General features: G+C 42.7%; 1 protein-coding gene and 1 long non-coding RNA gene across 3 annotated transcripts in view; one reads left to right on the plus strand and one right to left on the minus strand.

The window, feature by feature from the left end:
* Window positions 1–26427, plus strand: part of LOC121402089 — a 35825-nt gene that overhangs the window by 1960 nt on the left and 7438 nt on the right. Inside the window, exon 2 of the long non-coding RNA XR_005966534.1 lies at window positions 80–193. This is a non-coding gene — a long non-coding RNA (uncharacterized LOC121402089). The remainder of the gene's footprint in view (window positions 1–79; window positions 194–26427) is intronic.
* On the minus strand, window positions 8306–25387 carry LOC108712564 (nipped-B-like protein). Of its 2 annotated transcripts, XM_041587907.1 has the most exons (6): window positions 25230–25359; window positions 24770–24850; window positions 16267–16371; window positions 14651–14957; window positions 11239–11379; window positions 8306–10671 (listed from the first exon to the last, which is right to left on the minus strand). In XM_041587907.1, the coding sequence occupies exons 4-6, from the start codon at window positions 14865–14867 to the stop codon at window positions 8687–8689; spliced, it is 2343 nt and encodes a 780-aa protein (XP_041443841.1). In that variant the 5' UTR covers window positions 14868–14957; window positions 16267–16371; window positions 24770–24850; window positions 25230–25359; the 3' UTR covers window positions 8306–8686. The 2 variants fall into 2 exon arrangements, with proteins under 2 accessions (XP_041443841.1, XP_018110294.1); XM_018254805.2 differs by lacking the exon at window positions 24770–24850 and having other exon boundaries at window positions 25230–25387.

Genomic DNA, 26427 nt, shown 5'->3' on the forward strand with positions numbered 1-26427 from the left:
ATTTCTGTAGCAGTAATTAGTAAGTGTCCTCTACATACCTAGAGAAGGCCACTATCAGATATTTGGTTTGATTTTGCAGATTATTCATTAACAAATCCAAGATTGTTGGATATGGCACATCAATAAAAAGATAAATGTTCTGCGCACTCTGGAGGACTTTATGGCGGGCCCCTCCCAGGATGATTTGTTGTTGGTGAGTTGTTGTTCTTTCCCAATGAAAGGTAATGTCACACTTTTTACAAGTTTCCTGCAGTGACTAATTGCAAGGGGAAAGCTTCCCAGTGTGGCACAGGTCTGTGTCTGTAAATCAAGGTTCATGAGGGAATGTTATTGTGTGAATCCCACAGCATTTTCTATTCACTGAGAATCTTAATTCGGTCTACTTGTCAGCTACAGGGTTTCTATAGCTCAGATTGTACTTGCTTCTTTCCCTAACCCAATCATACTAAAATGTCTGTGCTTATTTTTACCTGGGTACCCATCAAACTATAGCAGGGCAAAAGTCTGTTACCCCAATGTTTTATATATCTTGTAATTTTGAGCTAAAACCTGAAGGCCGTTTAGGGGGATATTTGGAGTGAGTGCATATTTGTGTATATACAGTCCAAAAACTTCTTTCAGCTTCTATGTATGCAACAAATACAGTAGATACATTTACCGGTGAGAGGTGCTCAGTGTTATTAATACTAATATGCAACCAAAAATAGGAACAAAGGCACACTCAAGTCAATGCTTCTGCAAATAAACTCCAAATGTTTCCTTTTATTTAAGGTGAGATCCAAGCAAATGGGAGTGCTTATTTGTGCCCTGGGTACCCCTGGAACTATAGCAGGGTGACTGTTAACCCAATGTTTCTATATATCTGTAACCTTGTTATGAACTAAGGCGGCCCAGTCTGAAGGTCAGTTAGGGGGAGATTTGGGGTGAGTGCTTATTTGTACCCTGGGTACCCCTGGAACTATAGCAGGGTGACTGTTACCCCAATGTTTCTATATATCTGTAACCTTGTTATGAGCTAAGGCGGCCCAGTCTGAAGGTCAGTTAGGGGGAGATTTGGGGTGAGTGCTTATTTGTGCCCTGGGTACCCCTGGAACTATAGCAGGGTGACTGTTACCCCAATGTTTCTATATATCTGTAACCTTGTTATGAACTAAGGCGGCCCAGTCTGAAGGTCAGTTAGGGGGAGATTTGGGGTGAGTGCTTATTTGTACTCTGGGTACCCCTGGAACTATAGCAGGGTGACACCCCCATGTTTCTATATATCTGTAACCTTGTTATGAGCTAAGGGGGCTCAGTCTGAAGGCCAGTTAAGGGGAGATTTGGGGTGAGTACTTATGTGTGCCCTAGGTACCCCTGGAAGTATAGCAGGGTGACTGTTACCCCAATGTTTCTATATATCTGTAACCTTGTTATGAGCTAAGGGGGCCCAGCCTGAAGGCCAGTTAGGGGGAGATTTGGGGTGAGTGCTTATTTGTACCCTGGGTACCCCTGGAACTATAGCAGGGTGACACCCCAATGTTTCTATATATCTGTAACCTTGTTATGAGCTAAGGGGGCCCAGCCTGAAGGCCAGTTAGGGGGAGATTTGGGGTGAGTGCTTATTTGTACCCTGGGTACCCCTGGAACTATAGCAGGGTGACACCCCAATGTTTCTATATATCTGTAACCTTGTTATGAGCTAAGGGGGCCCAGCCTGAAGGCCAGATAGGGGGAGATTTGGGGTGAGTGTTTATTTGTACTCTGGGTACCCCTGGAACTATAGCAGGGTGACACCCCAATGTTTCTATATATCTGCAACCTTGTTATGAGCTAAGGGGGCCCAGCCTGAAGGCCAGATAGGGGGAGATTTGGGGTGAGTACTTATTTGTGCCCTGGAACTATAGCAGGGTGACTGTTACCCCAATGTTTCTATATATCTGTAACCTTGTTATGAGCTAAGGGGGCCCAGCCTGAAGGCCAGTTAGGGGGAGATTTGGGTGAGTGTTTATTTGTACACTGGGTACCCCTGGAACTATAGCAGGGTGACACCCCAATGTTTCTATATATCTGCAACCTTGTTATGAGCTAAGGGGGCCCAGCCTGAAGGCCAGATAGGGGGAGATTTGGGGTGAGTACTTATTTGTGCCCTGGGTACCCCTGGACTATAGCAGGGGGACTGTTACCCCAATGTTTCTATATATCTGTAACCTTGTTATGAGCTAAGGGGGCCCAGCCTGAAGGCCAGTTAGGGGGAGATTTGGGGGGATGTGCTTATGTGTGTCCTCGGTACCCCTGAAACTATAGAAGGGTGACTGTTACCCCAATGTTTCTATATATCTGTAACCTTGTTATGAGCTAAGGGGGCCCAGCCTGAACGCCAGTTAGGGGGAGATTTGGGGTGAGTGTTTATTTGTACCATGGGTACCCCTGGAACTATAGCAGGGTGACTGTTACCCCAATGTTTCTATATATCTGTAACCTTGTTATGAGCTAAGGGGGCCCAGCCTGAAGGCCAGTTAGGGGGAGATTTGGGGTGAGTGCTTATTTGTGCTTTGTTCCGTGCTATTGAAACAACGTAGCTGTGGGCAGTTCACCTCTTGAGTCTTTTAATCATCTGGATTCTGCTTGTTTCAACAGTCTGAACCAGTAGTGCTGAAAAACAAACAGACAGACAGACACTGCTTTCAGTAGCAGTTACATTTCCAAATAATGAATGAGTATGAATGAATGCTTATTGGAAAGTTGCTTAGAATTACATTTTATATAAATAATTTCATATATATATGATGCAAAAAAACGGTTTCTGTTTGAAGTTCCCCTTTAAATAAATATCTTTCCAAGCAGCATTGGAATAATCAAGCCCTTTTGCCTTTAGAGACTTCACCCCACGCTCTTAAGAGACTTCACATCTGGAGCTGTATGTTTGTCAAACAGATGAGCGCTCTCTGTATGTCTCTGGGGTCAGATAAGGCCATAGATGGGCCACATGCTGCAGGCAGAACCCAGACATCTGACGCTGATTATACAACAAAGAACATCTTTAATCCCGGCCTCTGCTGTAGGTGCGATGGACTCGGCTTTGCCTTCATTTGGGGCAACACGAATGTTAAATTTAAATTTTATTCTGCTTTGGATTAATAAAAGAAAATTTTATTTTAAGCAGCTTCCTAATATGCATTCATTATGTGTAAATGGAAAGCAGTATCTGTTTATATTCTCTGCATTACTGGTTCTGACCGCTTAACCAATGTAGCAGAAGCCAGCCGATTTACATGGAGGGCTTATTCTTATTTTAAGAGTCAGAATTAGGAAATAAAAAAGGCATAAGCCGAGAGACCAGAGCTGTAAAGGGAGGCTGCTCTCTTGCAGCCAATCAGAATATGCGCTACCGCGACGTAATCATTTTATTAATTATTGTACAAAATGATGGTGTCTGAATTGTCCCGATTTACTCATATTATGGGATGAGACTCAAATGTGGGCAAGGGCATATAAGGGTTAAAAATTAATTCTTGTTCATAAGACAAAGGGGGTCATTTATAAACTTCGCGCAGGGCAGATTGGTTCGCAAAGTGAATATATTTGCCCTGCGCATGGTTATATTTATAAAGCTGAATAAGGGGGTGCATACAGAATTGCGAATTTTTTGTTCACAATGCGAATGTCTTTATAAATATGTCACAATTCGCAAATTGCGAATCTTTATGCGCACACTCTGTGACTCAATTACGCCACAACTTTGGTGGCGGAAAAAAGATTCGCAAAACAGTTTTGCAAACTGCGAATTTAAGTTACTGTCAACGCTATTTTCGCGCACAACAACCTCGCACATTGGGTGCGCTCGCGCAAACTCCTGTCTCATTTGCGCGCCATTTGCGAAAATTTATTCACACTGCGAATTCGCAAAAACCGGAAAGACGGGCAGAGCAGTGCAATATATTAGCGCTCATCAAAAAACATGCGCAATACAACCATTTGCGAAAAATATGCGCTGCGCGAACTTTATAAATGACCCCCAAAAAATCATGGGATTTTAAGACTTCAGATTCAGTTTGGCCAGGCACTTCGATTCGTCTGAATCCCTAATCTGACCTTTATGACCTGCATGCTTCTAAGGTCAATTTGTGAGCTGGCATAACCAGAATGGGGAGGAGCCACAGGTTAAAGGTATAGGGACAGGTCTAGACTAACCCTAATACCAGTGTGGATCCATTACCTACATAAACACTCACAAGCAGCCATTTGATTGTAACACTAACCCATGTATCACGGGGGGCAGTTCATCTTAAAATGTGTATTTAGAGTGACAGTTACGACTATTTGCAATTGGTCTTTTTTAGAATTGTGAGCTTTGAATCATTTGTTGTTATGCAGCTGTTGGGTTTGGAATTTTGATAGCTATCTGGTTGCTAGGACTTACTCTAGCAACCGCACACACCAGTTAGGAAGTCAGGATGGAAGATAAAGGACCTAAACACAATTATAAGGAATAAATATAATCATAACCATAACCCACGCACCCTAGTGTACTATGTAGTATTTTGTTCCAGATTAAAAGCATTTGTTTTGTTTTCTGTGCAAAGGGACAATTCATCCATTTAAATGTGACCTTATTGGACTGCTTGTGACACGGGTTATTATTGCATAAAGAAACTCTGGATCTTTGGATTCGATTTGATAATAAATTCTCTAGTGACGTCTGTTGGTTGTATTTGATATTACACGTTGATGTTTTCCCGGAACAGTGACACCTAGTGGTTACATTTGGTGTATTGATGTTTCCGTTTCTTCTCCACCAATCAAGGCTTTGTTTTTAGCAAAGGGTAAAAGTATATAATTTAAGGCCAAATCTTCTACTGTTATATATCAGTTGCTTTCACTCTTTCACTGATGCTGATATTACAGCCCATCTGGAAGTAGATTTACTCACTATAGTAGGGTCATCTATGCCAAAGCAGCCGGATCCCAGCAGGCAGAAGCAGCTGATGATGCCAATCTCCCTTTGGCCAAGAAGAAGCACAAGGTGCACATCATGGTAATGCTGCTGACCCATGGGCTGCTGCACCTTCCCTCCACCGTTAAGTTAGATCATTACATTAGATGTGTGAGGGCCGGGCCAAGCTGGCCGGGGCGCCCTAGGTAACCCGGCCACCCTGCTCCCCCATGCGTGGGCACCATTGATTGTGCATGTGCCTAGTAAACAGCAGGACAGGGAGAGAGGGGAGAGCGACAGATGGAGGAGATGGAGGGGAAAACGAGATGGAGATGAACACGGACTGGAGGTAGGTGAAAGACCGTTTAGGAGGTACCTGCCCAGGCCCCCCTATCCTTGCGTCCTAGGCAGGTGCCTCTTCTGCCAGCCCTGGATAGTGTGCCTTGACCGCTCACCCCCTGAACCTCCCCCAAGGCTCACAAATCTGCTCCCCCAGCAGGAGCTGCACTAGTGATCCAGGGTCCTTATCTGCATTCTCTGTTTCCCCAAGTCACTGAAACCTCCATAGACATGCGCTCCGACTCATTTTTAATATATTATAGATATGTTGGGGAGCTATGCATATTTGTCTCTCCTCTGGGTTCTTCTGTGCAAGGAGGGGAAAGGATATTCCACCCATGTGAGCCGATAGGAAAGAAGTGCTGTGAGAGAAGTGGGCAGGAAGTAAGGCTGGCACAGGAAGTGCTGTGAGAAGCGGACAGGAAGGAAGGCGTGCACAGGAAATGCTGTGAGAGAAGCGGACAGGAAGGAAGGCGTGCACAGGAAATGCTGTGAGAGAAGTGGGCAGGAAGTAAGGCTGGCACAGGAAGTGCTGTGAGAAGCGGACAGGAAGGAAGGCCTGTACAGGAATTGCTGTGAGAGAAGCGGACAGGAAGGAAGGCGTGCACAGGAAGTGCAAGGAGAGAAGCTGACAGGATGGAAGGCCAATTTCCACCTCCACCCATTCCTCGCCGGTAAAAGAGCGGCTGGGTAGGAGGGGGTTTTCTTATTAGCTACAGAGGAAGCAGACCCAACAGTCTGGGCCCCCTTGTTCACCCTGCAACTGCGGAGTCTGATTCCTCTATAGTTATGCCACTGCCAAGGGGCAATGTGTCTGGTACCAAACTCCTAAACTATGCATTTTAAAATCTGTATTTCGTTTATGATTTGTCGGATAGTCCTCTATAACAAAGAGGCTCACTACAATGCATAAGCAGACTGATAACAGAAATAAGGAGAGTGATATGTGTAGGACACAACCTGTAATCTTTTACTACATGTCATTTTCTGCTAATAGTACTTGATATAGGTTTCTACTGTGATAAAAGGTCTCCGAAGACTGTGCTGACAATGTGTAGGTTTAAAATTTTAAAGCAGGAACCTTTGAAAAAGAGGGAATCCAGACATCCCAATAAGATATCCAGAGTTTAAACGTTTACTTTGATAAGTGGTGGGGAGGAGTGTTTAGTGAGGTAAGGAGTGTTGTTCCAGCATGAAGTGATTCACTTAAAGGAAAACTATACCCCCAAAATGAATACTTGAGCAACATATAGTTTATATCAAATTAAGTGGCATATTAAACAATCTTATCAAACTGGAATATATATTTAAGTAAATATTGCCCTTTTACATCTCTTGCCTTGAACCACCATTTCGTGATGGTCTGTGTGTCCCTCAGAGATCACCTGACCAGAAATACTGCAGCTCTAACTGTAACAGGAAGAAGTCTGGAAGCAAAAGACAGAACGCTGTCTGCTAATTGGCTCATGTGACCTAACAAGTATGGTTTGTTTGGTATGTTTGTGTGCACCATGAATCCTACGATCCCAGGGGCAGCCCTTATTTTTTAAAATGTCAATTTTCTATTTATGATTACCCAATGGCACATATTACTTAAAAAGTATATTATTATGATAATGATTTATTTACACGAAGCAGGGTTTTACATATGAGCTGTTTTATGCAATATCTTTTTATAGAGAACTACATTGATTGAGGGGTATAGTTTTCCTTTAAGGTTCTGGTTTTTATATATTTTTTTATATATATATATATATAGTCTGTTGGGAAGGACAGCACACAGTGTTAAATAACAGCCCAGGTACATATATATAAATATATATATATAATTTGCTGTAAAGACCCGCACTCCAATTTACTGTTTCATCAATAAATGGTTTCGACCCACATTTGGGATCCTTGAAAAAGGCCCAAATGTGGGGTGAAACGTCGGATTGATGTACTAAATAAAAAAATTTTTTGATGAAACAGCAAATTGGAGTCAGAGTCTTTACAGCAATCTATATGTGAAATATTTGACTCTGCACCCGCAAATATTGAGGAAAGTCCGGATTCCTGTTATCCAAATAGCTCCAAATTAGGGACCATCTCCCATAGACTCCATTCAAATAATTCAAATTTTAAAAAATGATTTCCTTTTCTGTGTAATAATAAAACAGTAGCTTGTACTTGAACGAAGATATAATTAATCCTTACTGGAAGCCATACAAGCCTATTGGGTTTATTTAATGTTTACATGATTTTCTAGTCAACTTACGGTATGAAGATCCAAATTACAGAAAGATCAGTTATCTGGAAAACCCCAGGTCCTGAGCATTCTGGATAACCGGCCATCTTAATATATCGCTATATAATCATCCATCATAGAAGATGTGTCTACTTTTGATTGGCTGCCTGCTGCACTTACTCGATTCTGTATTCTAATTCTGGGAAGAGCCTCCAATCTTTTGAAACTTTTATATAGTAATTAGATTATTATGTGTACCGGTATGTAGAAAATGCAGAAGGAGCGTAGCTCCACCTTCTGAAATTCACAGGGTATTAGAAATATTTGGGATTGGAGAATATAATTAAAAGATATGTGCCTAAAATCCTAGTTGTGTAGTGCCCCCCTCCTGTTGTGCCCTAGGCGTGTACCAACCCATATTTCCAGCCCTGAGATGGTCTCATTCAAACACTGATTTGCCAAATTATTATATTTCCCATCTCCTGCTGTAGAAATAAATCTGCCTGCAGTACCGAACTTTCTGCACTGCTTCCTGGTACCCAGTGAAGCCAGCTCAATATTTTGGTAGGGGCAAACAAAGACATTCAGGCTTCTGGTTATGGTGCAAGGTGGGTGTTTCTTAAAGTGTGCACAGATAGGCAGTGCACATAACTTCTTTTTGTGCGAGTTATCCCTCTTCAACATTTTACATCTGACTAAAGGGGTGCCCCCCAAAATTCCAGGCAGTTATTATCTGCCTTCAAGGGAAAGTAAACACACACGCCCAGCACTTTATATTATGAGGGCCGTCACTCTTAGAGACGTGCATTAACTGTTGGAGACCAAAGTAACATTTACAATGTTTTTGTCTTCTTTATTGGTCAGGGGCCTCACTGCTATGATCGTCTAACAACAAGTGAGTGAGAGCTACTATAGTAAGGAGAGTGTGTAAATCCGTTAATAGCCCTGCCTCACTATTTGACACATATCAAATCAGTAAAGATGTCCCATTTTGTAAGTAGGTTCTGGGCCAACATTATACCTCCACGGGCAGGTTGCATAACAAGTTTGCATGCCCCTCCTCACATTCACAACATGTCCTCTCCAGTGATGTAACCACCAGAAAGCCCAATCTTCTGTGTTGTCACAGAAGGTCCAAGCTAATTTTTGGCCAAAACAGTCTTTTGGATGGAAGCACCCCATATAATCCATCCGTTCCAGCAACTTCCTCACGTATCAACATACATGCCATTGATGAGATAATCTAGCTTGTTGTACTGGTACCGGCGTCGCACTTCGAAAACTTTGCGGCCTACAAGGCCTATTACCACCAGTAGGAAAACCACTCCAAAAACCAGCGCTGCCACCAAGCCATTTCTTTCCTCTAAGAAGAAGTTGTCAAAAGCCCCATGAGTATCCAGATTATTGGCTTTGTCACTCTGGGAATTGTGCTGGGTAAGAATGGGATGGTCTTCCTTTAGACTGGATTCAGGGTTGGCATGATCAGAGGACTTTAAGGTAACTCTGGCTGGGTGCATAAGGGTTTTACTCATGTGAACTTCAGGTTCAGGAAACAGGGTAGTGGCCTTTGATTTTCTTTCAGGTAAAACTTTGGAAGGGGCAGAGTGAGTGGCCAGTACGGGGGTTCTGGGCTTATGCAGAGGCGTAGTACCTGGAATCTTTGTGCTACTAGTAAGATGAAGAGTTTTGAGGACTTTTGTGGTAGTATGTTCCTCTGACAGACGAGAACCATGCCTAGAGGAACTTAAAGCATTTTTAATGTCTTTCTCAATCGGCATCTGATCAATGGCAGGTTCCATATAATGAGAATCATCTTGAGGTGCTTTGGTGATAAGCAGATGGAGGGAGGCTGATTTGAGGTTAGAGGGAGGTGTGGTGGGATGTTCCTCAAAGAACTTGGTGGGATTATGAAACATGACTTTACTGTCTGCCTGGCCTGACTTTTTATCTACCCCAAAAGAAGGGGCATTTTGAATCCCCACATCATGATCACTGCCTGAAGCGTTATGGTGTGAGTTGGTACTGGAAGAGGAGAGACTGGTCCTATCAGTGGACGGGTCTTCTTTCGACTCCATCAAACCCAGTTGCTTTTCAATATCCTTAGCCAAATCAATCATCTGGGAAGTAATGTGATTCTGAACTTTCTCTGGATCCTTGTCTGTAGAACCCACCTGAATCTTTGTTGCTGAGCCTTTGGAAAGGCCTTTTAAGTCGGACTCCTTGATCTCTGATTCGGAAACCATGTCTGAAGAACTTTTGAGGTTGGGGGTCTGACGTGTTTTACCTTCATAGCCAGGATCATTGGCTTCCGAGCTTTGAGAGTCTTCTGTAGGGTCTGATATCTGCTTCGTATCATCCTGTGACTTTGCTACAGACTTCTTTGATTCAGAACTTTGAGTATCTTCTATAGGGTCTGATGGCTGGCTTCTATCAACCTGTGACTGTACATTTGAGGCAATTTTCCTATTTTGGGAGCTTCGAGAGTCTTCTGTAGGGTCTGATATCTGCTTAGTATCATCTTGTGACTTTGCTTCAGACTCCTTTGAATTAGAACTTTGAGAATCTTCTACAGGGTTCGATGGTTGGCTTCTATCAACCTGTGACTGTACAAATGTCCCGTCTTCAGAGCTTTGAGAGTCCTCTGCAGGATATATCTGCTGTTTTTGACCATGTGACTTTGCACCAGAGCCAGATTGCCTGTCTTCAGAGATTTTAGTGTTTTCTATAGGGTCTGATGTCTTGCTTTTATCATGCTGTGACTGCACATCAGAGTCCTTGGATTCGTAGCTGTGAAATTGCTCTATAGGGTCTGGAAACTGGCTTGTATCCCCCAGTGTCTGTACAACAGAGTCCTCTGAATCAGACCTATGAGAGTGCTCTACAGGGTCTGTGAACTGGCTTGTGTCACCCTGAGACTGTACATCAGAGCCAAGATGCTTGTCTTCTGAACTTTTAGGGTGCTCTGGGTGGTCTACTCTATCCTTTGTATCACCTTGTGAGTGAGCACTCAAGGTAGATTTCTCAGTTTCTAAGCTCTGAGCGTTTTCCTTGGGGTCTGATATCCGGCTTTTATCACCTTGTGAGTGGGATCCATTGGCAGTTCCCTTGCTTGCAAACTTCTCTACTTCTTTGCCTTGATCGCTGGAAACCGGCCCCTGGATTGACGGTCTATTCATAACGACATCTTCATTTTCTGCAAGAGATGATTATTTTAGAAAAAAATCTCTTCTTTTGTCATATGCCACTTCCATTCACAGATACATTCCTACTATCAGGGAGATATTACTTTTTAATAGATCTCCCCATCTTGGCATCTTTTGTGTGTCAGTGGCACTGCACATGCTCAGTGGGCTTTGGGCTGCTGCTCAGAAGTTAGGTGTAGTGTCATGGGAAATCATGGGGTTCCTCTGTCAGAAAAGCTGATGCTACAGGGTTAATCAATTCTGATGCTAGGGGAGCTGGTTTTTATGCTACAATATGAAGTGAATCTGAATTAATTTCTAATCAGCCTTGTTATATTGAATATAAAGTTTACCCTAAAATGTAAGTGGGTCCCTAAGCTCCAGCAGCCCAGAGCATGTGCTGGTAATTAGCAGAAAAGAAGATGTTGGATACTGGGGGCATCTTCAGGGACACAGATCTTCCCCTCTAAAGGTCTAGGGTTGGGTTGATACAGAACCCCACAGGGGGCATAAGCAGAACACGATACAAAGGAAACCAGCACCTCACGATATTCCTTGGACAGAAATGATGCACTAACCTGCCAATATCCGGAAGCTCATGACTCCCTTTGACCGCTTTAAGGGACAGGATTCCGGTGTTGGGCAGTGAAATAAGTAACAGTTTAGATGTTTTTGGATCTTACGAGTGTCAAAAATATAGAGGTTGCAATCTTTGTGACCTGTATACAAAAGCAAAAAAAAGGTCAGACTTTCTATGGGTACCTGACCCAAATCATAGCCTGTACAGAGAAATCCCATAAAACTATGGCAGCATAGGTATTCCCTGTACTAAGCACAATTCAGCAGGAACAACCCCCTAAGTTTGCTCATAGTCTGTACAGAGAAATCCCATAAAACTATGGCAGCATAGGTATTCCCCTGTACTAAGCACAATTCAGCAGGAACAGCCCCTAAGTTTGCTCATAGTCTGTACAGAGAGATCCCATAAAACTATGGCAGCATAGGTATTCCCTGTACTAAGCACAATTCAGCAGGAACAGCCCCTAAGTTTGCTTATAGTCTGTACAGAGAGATCCCATAAAACTATGGCAGCATAGGTATTCCCCTGTACTAAGCACAATTCAGCAGGAACAGTCCCTAAGTTTGTTCATAGTCTGTACAGAGAGATCCCATAAAACTATGGCAGCATAGGTATTCCCCTGTACTAAGCACTAAGGATGCATCAAATCCACTATTTTGGATTCAGCTGAACCCCCGAATCCTTCTCGAAAGATTTGGCCGAATCCTAATTCGCATGTGCAAATTAGCGGTGGGAAGGGGAAAACGTTTTGTTTTGTGACAAAAAATCGTGTGATTTCACTCCCCGTCCCTAATTTGCATATGCAAATTAGGATTCGGTTCGGCCAGGCAGAAGGATTCGGCCGAATCCGAATCCTGCTGAAAAAGGCCGAATCCCGAACCGAATCCTGGATTCGGTGCATCCCTATTAAGCACAATTCAGCAGGAACAGTCCCCTAAGTTTGCTCATGGCCTGTGCAGAGAGATCCCATAAAACTATAGCAGCATAGGTATTCCTCTGTACTAAGCACAATTCAGCAGGAACAACCCCTAAGTTTGCTCATAGTCTGTACAGAGAGATCCCATAAAACTATGGCAGTATAGGTATTCCCTGTACTAAGCACAATTCAGCAGGAACAGTCCCTAAGTTTGCTCATAGTCTGTACAGAGAGATCCCATAAAACTATGGCAGCATAGTTATTCCCTGTACTAAGCTCAATTCAGCAGGAACAGTCCCTAAATTTGCTCATAGTCTGTACAGAGAGATCCCATAAAACTATGGCAGCATAGGTATTCCCTGTACTAAGCACAATTCTGCAGGAACAGTCCCCTAAGTTTGTTTGTAGCCTGTACAGAGAGATCCCATAAAACTATAGCAACATAGGTATTCCCTTGTACTAAGCACAATTCAGCAGGAACAGTCCCTAAGTTTGCTCATAGTCTGTACAGAGAGATCCCATAAAACTATGGCAGCATAGGTATTCCCCTGTACTAAGCACAATTCAGCAGGAACAGCCCCTAAGTTTGCTCATAGTCTGTACAGAGAGATCCCATAAAACTATGGCAGCATAGGTATTCCCTGTACTAAGCACAATTCAGCAGGAACAGCCCCTAAGTTTGCTCATAGTCTGTACAGAGAGATCCCATAAAACTATGGCAGCATAGGTATTCCCTGTACTAAGCACAATTCAGCAGGAACAGTCCCTAAGTTTGCTCATAGTCTGTACAGAGAGATCCCATAAAACTATGGCTGCATAGGTATTCCCTGTACTAAGCACAATTCAGCAGGAACAGCCCCTAAGTTTGCTTATAGTCTGTACAGAGAGATCCCATAAAACTATGGCAGCATAGGTATTCCCCTGTACTAAGCACAATTCAGCAGGAACAGTCCCTACGTTTGTTCATAGTCTGTACAGAGAGATCCCATAAAACTATGGCAGCATAGGTATTCCCTGTACTAAGCACAATTCAGCAGGAACAGTCCCTACGTTTGTTCATAGTCTGTACAGAGAGATCCCATAAAACTATGGCAGCATAGGTATTCCCCTGTACTAAGCACTAGGGATGCATCAAATCCACTATTTTGGATTCAGCTGAACCCCCGAATCCTTCTCGAAAGATTTGGCCGAATCCTAATTCGCATGTGCAAATTAGCGGTGGGAAGGGGAAAACGTTTTGTTTTGTGACAAAAAATCGTGTGATTTCACTCCCCGTCCCTAATTTGCATATGCAAATTAGGATTCTGTTCGGCCAGGCAGAAGGATTCAGCCGAATCCGAATCCTGCTGAAAAAGGCCGAATCCCGAACCGAATCCTGGATTCGGTGCATCCCTATTAAGCACAATTCAGCAGGAACAGCTCCCTAAGTTCTTATATAGTCATGGACCTCCATGATGACATCTATATTACTTAGATGTTTTAGTTTTAAAGAGCATGTTCACTTTTAAATGAACTTTTAGTACACATAGTAAACATAGTGCAGCAATGAAAGGCAATCTTTTTTTCTGCCCCGCATAGGCTTAAAATTTAAACAGGTATTCTGTTTCTAGGATTTAGCTATCCTAGTAACAAGGGGGCAGTTGTAAGGGATGGATTGTAAGACAGTCTTGCAATAAAACGAGAACTGCACAGTCAGTCAATCTGTTTTTTGGTTGCTAATTTTTTTTTTTTGGACCCTAATTAATAAGTGGTGTTTTCAGCTGCAACCTCAAAAGATATAAATCAGAAAAAAAAAAAAAAAAAAAAAAAAATTATATATATATATATATATATATATATATATATATATATATATATATATATATATATATATATATATAAATAAAATAAGTATTAACTACAATCTTACAATTGCATAGAATAGGTCCACCAATAACATGTTAAAAATGTATGTAAAAGCAAACTTCCCCTTTAATTTGACCTTTAACTGTTTTCTAGTTGTTAGGGTTACTGATGGGGCTGTAACACAACAGGAGGATCAATGTATCTAATGCTGGGCAAATGTGGGTGTGTGCTGAGAAATAACCTTGGGACATTTGCAGACTATATGGGGACATTACTAATAAGGCAAAGAAGTGTTTTATTTGATAACAGGGAGGAACAACAATTTTTATCTGCGTTGAACACTTATTGTGTGCGAAGGTACAAAGCAAATATAGGGTGAGGCGATCCACCTGTGCTACTGGCTTGTGTACATATCAAAGGGAAAGTAAAATCTAATCCTTCTCATTTTTGGTTTGAAAAGCTGGTATAAGGTATATGTAAGGTATAAGGTACCGTAAATGGCACAATCTGATTGGTCAGATGGACAGGGCTTTGATTTGGGGGAGAATGGATAGCAAATTGAAGCTCCAAACCTTTGAAATGTACGGGTTAACATGCTATACGGTTTGGAAAGCGAAGCTTACAGCAGCCAGATGCTAATGGGGGTTACCTGCAATCTTGTGTTCGGCACAGCATGCGGCCGCGCATTCTTCAGCGTCTGCAGTGTACAGCGGATCAGTGCTACGTACAGTCTGTAATACTTCCCCAGTGATGGCTATTGTCATGTCCGGTGTGAGACTAGAGAGGCAGCTCTGAGCTCCGCACGGAGTAAGGAAAGGGATAGTCAGAAACACAATGTAGGGGAACAAGGTCAAGCAGGGGTCCATGATGTTCCAAGCAAGTGGGGTGGGGGGTGGAGTTCAACAAACTTTAAAATAAGACTGATCAACCCAGTATGACAGTGCGGCCCAATATGCCTGAAATGATAAAACAAGGGAGATAACATTCATAAGTCAATGTAAAATTGATGAGAGTGCTATTTTAAGCACTTTTGTCATTTTCATTCATTATTTATTTTCTTTTTATTCCAAGATATTAAGGGATACATGTGCTGTTAATATGAATGAATTTTGTTCCAACAGCGCCACCTGCTGGTCAGTTTCTGACCAGTCTGACCACCAAGTAGTCAAGGAAGTTGCTCTGATGTTCTTCTGCTTAGCAAAACAATTAGAAACCTTTCTCAAATCTTTCCTAAGCAGAAGAACATCAGAGCAACTTCCTTGACTACTTGGTGGTCAGACTGGTCAGAAATTGACCAGCAGGTGGCGCTGGAATATTTTGGAATGAAAATACATAATGAATGTAAATAACAAAAGTGCTTAGAATAACACTCATCAATTTTACATTTAGGTATTTTAAAGGTTTACTTATCCTACAAAGGAGAAGTAAAAACAAACAAAACCTTTTCACTTAAAGCCCCCCTTGGAGGTCCAATGTTTGCTTCGGGCCCCCTTTATTTCATAGCTAGGTTAAAAAACATAGGAAAACATTGGCTTGTCAGACATAGTTCCAAGACTATCTAAGTGTTCGCCCTGATTGACATTCGAGGTTCGTTTTCAGATTCTTCCTAAGGGCAGAGACACACGCTGAGATTTGGGGAGATTAGTAACCCGGCGACAAATCACCTCTTCTTTGGGGCGACAAATCTCCTCTTCTTCAGGGCGACAAATCTCGTCTTCTTCGGGCGACTAATCTCCTCTTCTTCGGGCGACTAATCTCCTCTTCTTCGGGGCGACTAATCTCCTCTTCGTCGGGGCGACTAATCTCCTCTTCGTCGGGGCGACTAATCTCCTCTTCGTCGGGGCGACTAATCTCCCCGAACTGCCTCCATTGCCTTCCCACCGGCGAGATGGCACTCTGAGCAATTCGTTTTCCGAAGTCGTCTGAAGTTGCCTTTCGGAAAACAAAGTGTTTAAAGTGCCACCCTGCAGGCGATTTACATTCTAGCCGACGGGAAGGCAGTTTGGGGAGATTAGTCGCCCCGAAGAAGAGAAGATTTGTTGCCGGACAACTAATCTCCCTGAATCTGACCGTGTGTCTCTGCCCTAAAACCCTCCCAAATGAACCTTTAGGCTGGGTCCCTTTGCAGTGGGGGGGCTTCCTTGCTGCTCCTGAGCCCAAGACTTGTCGGACAGGTTTATTTCCCCTTACTAAAAAATTGCCCGTGCAGTTTAGAGTCCTATGTAAATAATATCACATTCGTTCCCCAGACTGCCTTATACTTACAGCAAGCCCATGCACCTTTCTTCCCCGTGTGTCTCACAGATTCCTCGCTGCTCCCCTCCTCATAGCTCACCTCTCCGGGATACCAATAGCCCAAACATCTCCGATCTGGAAGAGAAACACAGGATGTTACAGCAAGTCCTCTTGTCCGGAAGGAAATTCCATTGGTTACTATGGCAGCTCACTGGCTTCCACTGAATAGTCCTGACCAGGAGCAGATACGTACTGGGATACTGATATACAATTAGGGAAAGTTTCAGGGACGTCCTGCTATAAAGTAAAAAAAAAAAAAAAACCTGCTACCAATAAGAACGTTTTTTTTTCCCCCTGAAATGTAGAAATACTTGTTTTGCAGCAATGCACCCACGACACAGGTGATTCCTTCTGACCTACCTTTCCTAGCCCAAGGTCTGCGTAGGCTGTGAGAGCCACATACCATAGATATTCAGCTTGAGCCATTTAAAAGGGGCACAAAGGGCTGTTTAAATGCACTGCTGAAAACTTGTCATAAAGTGTACCTGGCTCTCCACACCTTCTCTCAAAAAGCAGTAGTCCTGCCCTGCTTTATGGCTGAGATTCTGTATAATTCATGTGATTTAGTTGTATAATCACATTTACTTTACAGTGCTATGCAATATGTTGGCGCTATATAAATACATGTTAATAAAAACAGAGCATTCTGTCCCAGTGGCTGCACAGATCCTATCTGATTCCCCATTGTAAGCAGCAGTCCTGTCCTGCTTTATGGCAGCTGAGATTCTAGCTATCTGTATAACAGAACATTCTGTCCCAGTGGCTGCACAGATCCTATATGATCCCCATTGTAAGCAGCAGTCCTGTCCTGCTTTATGGCAGCTGAGATTCTAGCTATCTGTATAACAGAACATTCTGTCCCAGTGGCTGCACAGATCCTATCTGATCCCCATTGTAAGCAGCAGTCCTGTCCTGCTTTATGGCAGCTGAGATTCTAGCTATCTGTATAACAGAACATTCTGTCCCAGTGGCTGCACAGATCCTATATGATCCCCATTGTAAGCAGCAGTCCTGTCCTGCTTTATGGCAGCTGAGATTCTAGCTATCTGTATAACAGAACATTCTGTCCCAGTAGCTGCACAGATCCTATCTGTTCCCCATTGTAAGCAGCAGTCCTGTCCTGCTTTATGGCAGCTGAGATTCTAGCTCTCTGTATAACAGAACATTCTGTCCCAGTGGCTGCAAAGATCCTATCTGATCCCCATTGGAAGCAGCAGTCCTGTTCTGCTCTATAGCTGAGATTCTATTCTAAGTGGCAGTGGAGTAACTAGATATTACTGGGCCCCACAGCAAATGATTTTTCAGGCCCCCAAAATATCTAGAGGTTGAAGTGTTTTACCAATATTTATTCATATTGTATATGAATTTGGGCCTGATGGGGCCCTTATACCTCCTGGCCCCCCTGCAGTCGCAGGGTCTGCTTCCTGTATAGTTACATTCCTGGAGGGAGGAAACGGGCAAAAAAAAAGTGGGGCATTACATATCAAGTATTGTTCTGGTGTAGGTTTGGAAAAAACAAACAGGTTGGTGGTGGTCTGTACAATTCAAGTTAAATATAATGTTCAGCTTCCATATACTTGCTCTGTGCTTGCAACTCCACTGTGTCAGTAACAAAAACAAAAAATGGAAGGAGAACTCCAGCAGATTACTGCAAAAGTTGTATTCCAGGTTGTGGATAGCACATAGGTTTAGGGTGTAAAAGCGGCCGGAGGCTGTATGTGTGGATTATACGCAGCTCTTGGTGCAGGTTCTGATCAGGTTTCAGGGAAGAGGAGATGGCTACATTGATAAAAGACACGTTAAATATGCTATATTGTTTGAATCCTATGTAAAGTTAGCTGGTGAAGGATTCTGGGAGTTGTAGTAAATGATGGTTAAAGCAAACAGTGCTCTAACAGTGCCTCACTTTGATTCCCTATGGCTGCCACCATAGTTCTTTTTAGGGGTGACTGCTGTGAGACCTGCACACTGTCTGGGGGGAAAAGGTAAAGGACAACCGATATTGTAAAGGGAAAACTAACCCTTCCTGACATCAGGAAGCTTCAAAAACTCATCAGGGTGAGGATCTATCCTAAAGGCCTGCATTGGTCTTCATTATAATGCGATTGTTAGCCCAAGGGCCAAATGATTAGATCAGCTGGAGGTTATAGGGGGGTGCATGCCTAACTTCTTCACACAATGCCTCCCACACCAAATTTCTCCCTTTCCCCACCAGGACTTCTCAAAGCTTTTTCTGTTCCTTTCTTGTGTTTGTTGCTGGTTGTTATCAAAGGAAATCAACTTTAAAAAGAATATGGAAAGACTTGAATGTTGGGTTTTAAGAATGGACGACCTTCTAGGGAAACCAAACCAATCTCTGACCATTGTCTGCCCTGAATTGAGCAGAACAGGCTGATGCACATAGGTGTTACCTGACATTATGCTCTAATAAAGAATAATAAAGATAATAATAATAATAATAATAATAGAAAGAAGCAGAGAAAGGACACACTACAACAGCAATATCAGTTCATGAAGGTGTGGGCTCACCTTTAAGTATGTTCCAGAATGGCTGATTTTTTTTTATTGTTTAATTGCCTATTTCTCTGGGAAGGGATTCTGGCTATGGGGTAGCAGGTAAAATAAGGAAAGATGGTGTCTATAGTAACAGTGGGATAATAGTCTCTGTGAAGGGAGTGTGACTGTGGGATAGCAGGTATAGTAGGGAGAGATGGTGCCTATAGTAACAGTGGATAATAGTCTCTGGGAAGGGAGTGTGACTGTGGGATAGCAGGTATAGTAGGGAGAGATGGTGTCTATAGTAACAGTGGGATAATAGTCTCTGGGAAGGGAGTGTGACTGTGGGATAGCAGGTATAGTAGGGAGAGATGGTGTCTATAGTAACAGTGGGATAATAGTCTCTGGGAAGGGAGTGTGACTGTGGGGATAGCAGGTATAGTAGGAGAGATGGTGTCTGATAGTAACAGTGGATAATAGTCTCTGGGAAGGGAGTGTGACTGGGGATAGCAGGTATAGTAGGGAGAGATGGTGCCTATAGTAACAGTGGATAATAGTCTCTGGGAAGGGAGTGTGACTGTGGGATAGCAGGTATAGTAGGGAGAGATGGTGTCTATAGTAACAGTGGATAATAGTCTCTGGGAAGGGAGTGTGACTGTGGGATAGCAGGTATAGTAGGGAGAGATGGTGTCTATAGTAACAGTGGATAATAGTCTCTGGGAAGGGAGTGTGACTGTGGGATAGCAGGTATAGTAGGGAGAGATGGTGTCTATAGTAACAGTGGATAATAGTCTCTGGGAAGGGAGTGTGACTGTGGGATAGCAGGTTATAGTAGGGAGAGATGGTGCCTATAGTAACAGTGGATAATAGTCTCTGGGAAGGGAGTGTGACTGTGGGATAGCAGGTATAGTAGGGAGAGATGGTACCTAAAGTAACAGTGGATAATAGTCTCTGGGAAGGGAGTGTGACTGTGGGATAGCAGGCATAGTAGGGAGAGATGGTGTCTATAGTAACAGTGGATAATAGTCTCTGGGAAGGGAGTGTGACTGTGGGATAGCAGGTATAGTAGGGAGAGATGGTGCCTATAGTAACAGTGGATAATAGTCTCTGGGAAGGGAGTGTGACTGTGGGATAGCAGGTATAGTAGGAGAGATGGTGTCTATAGTAACAGTGGATAATAGTCTCTGGGAAGGGAGTGTGACTGTGGATAGCAGGTATAGTAGGGAGAGATGGTGCCTATAGTAACAGTGGATAATAATGTCTCTGGGAAGGGAGTGTGACTGTGGGATAGCAGGTATAGTAGGGAGAGATGGTGTCTATAGTAACAGTGGATAATAGTCTCTGGGAAGGGAGTGTGACTGTGGGATAGCAGGTATAGTAGGGAGAGATGGTGTCTATAGTAACAGTGGATAATAGTCTCTGGGAAGGGAGTATGGCTGTAAGACAGCAGGCAACAGTGTAACTAGAGATTATTGGGCCCCCAACATATCCAGAGATTGTCCTGTTTCACCAATATATATTGAAATTACTTATTAATTAGGCCCTCATGGGGCCCCCTATACCTCCTGGGCCCCCCTGCAGGCGCAGGGTCTGCTTCCTCTGTAGTTCCGCTCCTGATAGCAGGTATAGCAAGACCCTAAGAAAGATTTACCTTTACTTATATTAGGCATTGGAATAGGTTCCTGCTTGTATGGTTCCCCTAGTGACAAATAGTTAAAAGAAAGTCACAGTGTCATGCCTCAGCACAAAACATAAGATCAAATAAAAGCCGACTTATTATTTTAAATTAATGAAGCCTGACTTATTGTTTGTGATAGCCCTCAGCCTACCGCCAGAGAGAACGCAGATTGTGACATGTCATATATGACAGAAGACACTCCACGGGCGATTTCGGCGCGATCCGACGCGCTGCTCAAAATCACAGGCGTCAAGTCGGATGTGACAGAAATAAGGTAAGAGATGGAAATGTCGGGTGAAGTCACATCGTTCTTCCGACGCAACACGACTGTCGGATGCAGACGCAGCGACACCATCAAACGCTGCAACACCATCCAACGTTCCTGTTGCTTACCTTGTTTTCCATCGCATCCCACTTGATGCCTGTGTTTTTGCGCAGCTTCTTCCGGATTGCGGCGGAATCGCCCGTGGAGCTCCTCCCTAAATCTTTGATAATTCCTATTAAACATACATGCAGCCATAACCAATCACAAGCCTGTCAGCTCCTTTTGCTCACTCCTCCATTCTGTATTCCAGACTGGCAATCAGGCACTCGGCACCTTTCCTCTCCACTTTTTAAAGCTTCTCTTTATTTACTGGGGCTGAAGGCTATTCACTTTTCCTAAAGCAATACACATTAAAGGAGAAGGAAATGCTAAAACGAAGTAAGATTTATCAGAAAGGTCTATATAAATACCCCAGTAAACCCTCAAAGTAATGCTGCTCTGAGTCCTCTGTCAAAAGAAACAGCACATTTCTTTCCTTCTATTGTGTACTCATGGGCTTCTGTATCAGACTTCCTGTTTTCAGCTTAAACCTCCAGGGCTAGGGCTTGAGCATGCTCAGTTTGCTCCTCTCTCCCTCCCTGATATAATCTGAGCTCAGAACTATGAGTGAGCAGGGAGAGACTCAGGCAGGAAGTGATGTCACACCAAGCGAATATGGCAGCTGCTATCCTAAACAAACAAAAAAAAACACTTATAGAGCTGTTAACTCATGTATGGTAAAGCATTCTACAGAATAAATATAGCATTGTAGCTTTCCCTATTGTGGCTGATCTATTGGCAATAAACTGCATCTGTAGCTTTCCTTCTCCTTTAATGTAAGGACTGTGGTCTTCAGCTCTACATGGGCCCCCAATATTAGCCTGGGGTCAGATGCATTTAAAGCAGCCCACAAATTCAGCTTACTTCATTGGATAGCTGGTTTTATTGCATTAAGGGGATCACCTAGACCAGGGACCCCCAACCTTTTTAACCCATGAGCCACATTCAAATGTAAAAAGAGTTGGGGAGCAACACAAGCATGAAAAAGTCCCTTGGGGTTCCAAATAAGAGCTGTGATTGGATATTTGGTGTGTGGACTGGCAGCCTATAGGAGACTCTGATTGGCACAATACTTAGCTTTTATGCAATTAAATTAGGCTTTCAGGAGCATTGCAAAGTAACCTTATTCTCTAGGAAATAAAAGCAACTTGGGTTACACTGAAAAGTATTTACTGATTACAGGGAAAAAAATTGTCTTTGTACTTCAAGGATCATAAGTTACACTTACACGTTTTGTGTATTTAAGTATCAGGTATTAACTAGGGCACACTCGTTCTTGCAAAGTCAACACCTACAACAAAGTCACCAGTGGCCAAAAGCCAACCATCAGCCAGGGCCCTGGCACAGCAGCAATCACTCCCACTAATATATTTCTACAAAATGCACTTCTCAAAGTAACCAGAACTTAATCCTGCCCTGCTGCACACCCCTGTACTAGGGTGCAGAAAACGTACTCCTTTCCCGCTTCACACAGCCGTGCACCTGCCCTGCGACCCTGTAGTATGGCACAGACCACTCGCTCCTCCTACCTTGTAGTATGGCACAGACCACTCACTCCTACCTTGTAGTATGACACAGACCACTCACTCCTACCTTGTAGTATGACACAGACCACTCACTCCTACCTTGTAGTATGACACAGACCACTCACTCCTACCTTGTAGTATGACACAGACCACTCACTCCTACCTTGTAGTATGACACAGACCACTCACTCCTACCTTGTAGTATGACACAGACCACTCACTCCTACCTTGTAGTATGACACAGACCACTCACTCCTACCTTGTAGTATGACACAGACCACTCTCTCCTACCTTGTAGTATGACACAGACCACTCACTCCTACCTTGTAGTATGACACAGACCACTCACTCCTACCTTGTAGTATGACACAGACCACTCACTCCTACCCTGTAGTATGGCACAGATTACTCACTCTTACCTTGTAGTATGGCACAGACCACTCACTCTTACCTTGTAGTATGGCACAGACCACTCACTCCTACCCTGTAGTATGGCACAGATTACTCACTCTTACCTTGTAGTATGGCACAGACCACTCACTCTTACCTTGTAGTATGGCACAGATTACTCACTCGTACCCTGTAGTATGGCACAGACCACTCGCTCCTACCCTGTAGTATGGCACAGACCACTCGCTCCTACCCTGTAGTATGGCACAGATTACTCATTCCTGTCCTACATTATAACACGGAAAACTCCCTTTGCTCTGGCTTTCACACCCCTGCCAACCCTACCCTCAAGCCATGACCAGTTACCAACACACTATGACAATAATTACATTTTTTTCTGCTGAGAGCTATAAACCCATAAACTTCTATATTATAGCCTTCTGTGCAGGTGACTTAGAGCAGGGACAGCGTGTTTACAGCTCCTTGGTGACCAAGCAAGAATGCTAGACCTTGCATGAATAGGGTCTAGTAGAGAATGCAAGAAAATGCTTTTATCTGGCTTCCTTTAGAAACTTACATATTGTGTTGCTACTCTCTGTTTGTTTTGGTCAATAGTAGTCAATGATGCATGTCAGGGCACCTACAGTTGTCCATCTTATCCAGGGCTCTAATAACAAGCTTACAGGCACCAAAACCTTGGAGGTATATGATCTATTTGGCACATATACATTTATACAACCATAGTAAGCAGGATTCCTACAAGTTCTCTATATTCCTGGGACCCCAATATCCTCCGGGACTTCTGTCTGTATTGTTACAAGCAGAGAATGGTGTGGCCTCAAATGAATCCAGCAGCAGAAGCAGAGACACAAGCTCAGTTGTACATGTAATCCCCTGTGGGGCCCATTGGGGGGGACACACAGGTGCAGTCACACCCATTGCCTCCATAGTATTTGCGCCAGTGCATGGCTCATGTAAAAGGTGGCAGGCATATGAAATAAACTTTAATTCTAAGCAGCTTTCTAATCTACATTAATCAAAAATGGTTTTAGAGTTTTCTGTTGTATTTGCAAATGAGAGAAGTGTTTGTGTACATTATCTGGTGGTTCTGGCTTCTTAAACAATGTAGCAGAAGTCAGTTCTCTTCCACATCTGTTAATCAGCTGCCTTCCACTCAGGGCCGCCATCAGAAATCACGGGCCCCGTACAGCAAAATTCCAGTTGAAGTTCCACTACATTGTTTAAGAAGTCAGAACCACCTATGCAGATAATATAAACAGCCAAACAATGGCAATCTGGTGCATTAAAGGAGCCCGGAGTAGAGGCGGCCATACACGGGCACGGGGTTGTTCACCTTTGAATTAACTTTTAGTATGATGTAGAGAGGGATAATCTGAGACAATTTGAAATTGGTTTTCATGTTTTATTATTTGTGGTTTTTGTGTTATTTAACTTTTTATTCAGCAACTCCATTTGCAAGTTTCAGCAATCTGCTTGCTAGGATCCGAATCCCCCTAGCAACCAGGCATTGATTTGAATAAGAGACCAGAATATGAATAGGAGAGGCCTGAATATAAAGATGAGTAATAAAAAGTATCAGTAGCATTTGTTTTAGATTGGGTCAGTGACCCCCATTAGAAAGCCAAAAAGAGTGAGAAGATTAAGGCAAATAATTGAAAAACTATAAAAAAAAAAGGTATGGGACCTGTTTTCCAAATAATGTTTTTTTCTGTAATTTGGATCTTCATACAGTCTACTAGAAAATCATATAAACATTAAATAAACCCAATAGGCTGGTTTTGCTTCCAATAAGGATTAATTATATCTTAGTTGGGATCAAGTACAAGTTACTATTTTATTATTACACAGAAAAAGGGATACTTTTTAAAGATTTGATTATAATGGAGTCTATGGGACACAGCCTTTCTGTAATTCAGAACTTTCTGGATAACGGGTTTCCAGATAACTGATCCCATACCTGTACTAGATAGCAAAGTTATATATTAGGATGAAATGTACCCACATTTATTTCCAACAAAGTGGAAACCATCGACGCTTGAGTCGCAACGTGTAAACCGATAAACCGAATCTCATAAAGATCTTTTGGGCCAGATTAAAATGAATGAGAAAATGTTATTTTATATTTTAAAACGTGAAAACTTATGGACACGATTCAGTTCTAGGAGAAAAAAAAACACTTAGGAGACTCCAGATGGTTCATAAAGGAAAGGATCAAAGAATTCCGGATAATGGGTTTCTGGGCAACAGATCTCAAAGCTGCAGGTCTTGATAGGGATATGGTGAGACAGATACTACGACAGTGGGCAATAAGCATAGGATTAGGAGCAGCATAAGTAGGTGCAGGGCAAATAGGGTAAAAATGATATTCTCTCTCATGCAGCAATTTGATTGGATAGAATTTTCATGTTTTGTCGGTACACATTTAAAAGAAAAGATGGCCATTGTGAACATTGCTAACCTGGTGAAGTTTATTTTCCTGAGGATTCCAGCTGCGGGACAGGGATCCTGCTCCCTCCTGCTACATGTGCTGCCTCTCCTCTATAGCAGAAGCTTGTACTGAAGCTTTGCTTGTAGCCCCACCCCTGGCTCAGCTCACTGTTTGGGAGGGGGGGGAGAAAGAGAGCAAAACTGTTCATTTTAATGATAGTAGAGCCCCCAGCATACAGAGACTTTATATGCTACAAATTTGCATTAGAAAAAAAGACACTCTCCTATTCATATTCCAGTCTCTTATACAAATCAGTGCATGGCTGCTAGGAGAAGTTGGACCATAGCAACCAGATTACTGAAATTGCAAACTGGAGAGCTGCCGAATAAAAAGCCAAATAAGTAAAAAAAAGACAATAAAAAATTAAGACTAATTGCAAATTATCTCAGAATATCACTCTCTACGTCATACTAACAGTTCTTTCAAAGGTGAACAACCCCTTTAACTGCCCCAATTCAACATTTCAGGCTGAGGACAGCCCACCAGGGTACCCCATCAATAGAATTGTGACATGACTCTTCTATTATAAGAAATAAGGTATATATATATATATATATATATATACTAGACATTAAGCCCGTTAAATTAACGGGCGCTAGAACACATGTAGTCAAACATTTATAAAAACAGAATTGTTCTAGTCTAAAAAAAATTCGCCAGAGACGGTCCGTGGGGCACATGCGCAGTAGCGCAATCCCACGGACACAGGGACTGGACGCAGAGACACTTCAACTTTATTATATAGGATATATATATATATATATATATCTGCCCCTTGTGCATATCTTTCTTTTTCTTTCTTTCTCTCTTTCTCTCTCTCTCTCTCTCCCTCTCTCTATATATTTATATTCATAATTATTTCCAAGACTTCCCAATGAAAGGATGTAGGGTTAAATTTAAATGACTAATTTGGGAGCCACCTGATGACATGAGCAGTTTTGTACCCTGAAGCAATACCTGCTGAGCTGGGTGTTGGACAACCCATTGAAAAGCATGGCAATTAAGATGTTTAAACCAGCTTTTTGTTTTAGAAAATAAAGGTAAAATTCTTTAGGCTGAAGTTACTTTGTAGTACCAAGTCAGCATTAGGTTATATAGGTTATATTAGGTTATACTCTGAAAAATTAAGGGACTTTCAAGCAAACTGAATTTTTAATATATATATATA

The sequence above is a fragment of the Xenopus laevis genome, chromosome 3S (assembly GCF_017654675.1).
Source record: "Xenopus laevis strain J_2021 chromosome 3S, Xenopus_laevis_v10.1, whole genome shotgun sequence".
Taxonomy (NCBI): Eukaryota; Metazoa; Chordata; class Amphibia; order Anura; family Pipidae; genus Xenopus; species Xenopus laevis.

Excerpts from the sequence above, each read along its gene's own strand:
- LOC108712564 (XM_018254805.2), bottom strand. The coding sequence starts at position 14,867 with ATGGACCCCTGCTTGACCTTGTTCCCCTACATTGTGTTTCTGACTATC. Across the intron at positions 11,380-14,650 it reads TGCCGAACACAAGATTGCAG|GTCACAAAGATTGCAACCTC; the intron begins GTAACCCCCATT and ends TTTTGTATACAG. Across the intron at positions 10,672-11,238 it reads GAGCTTCCGGATATTGGCAG|AAAATGAAGATGTCGTTATG; the intron begins GTTAGTGCATCA and ends CATCTCTTGCAG.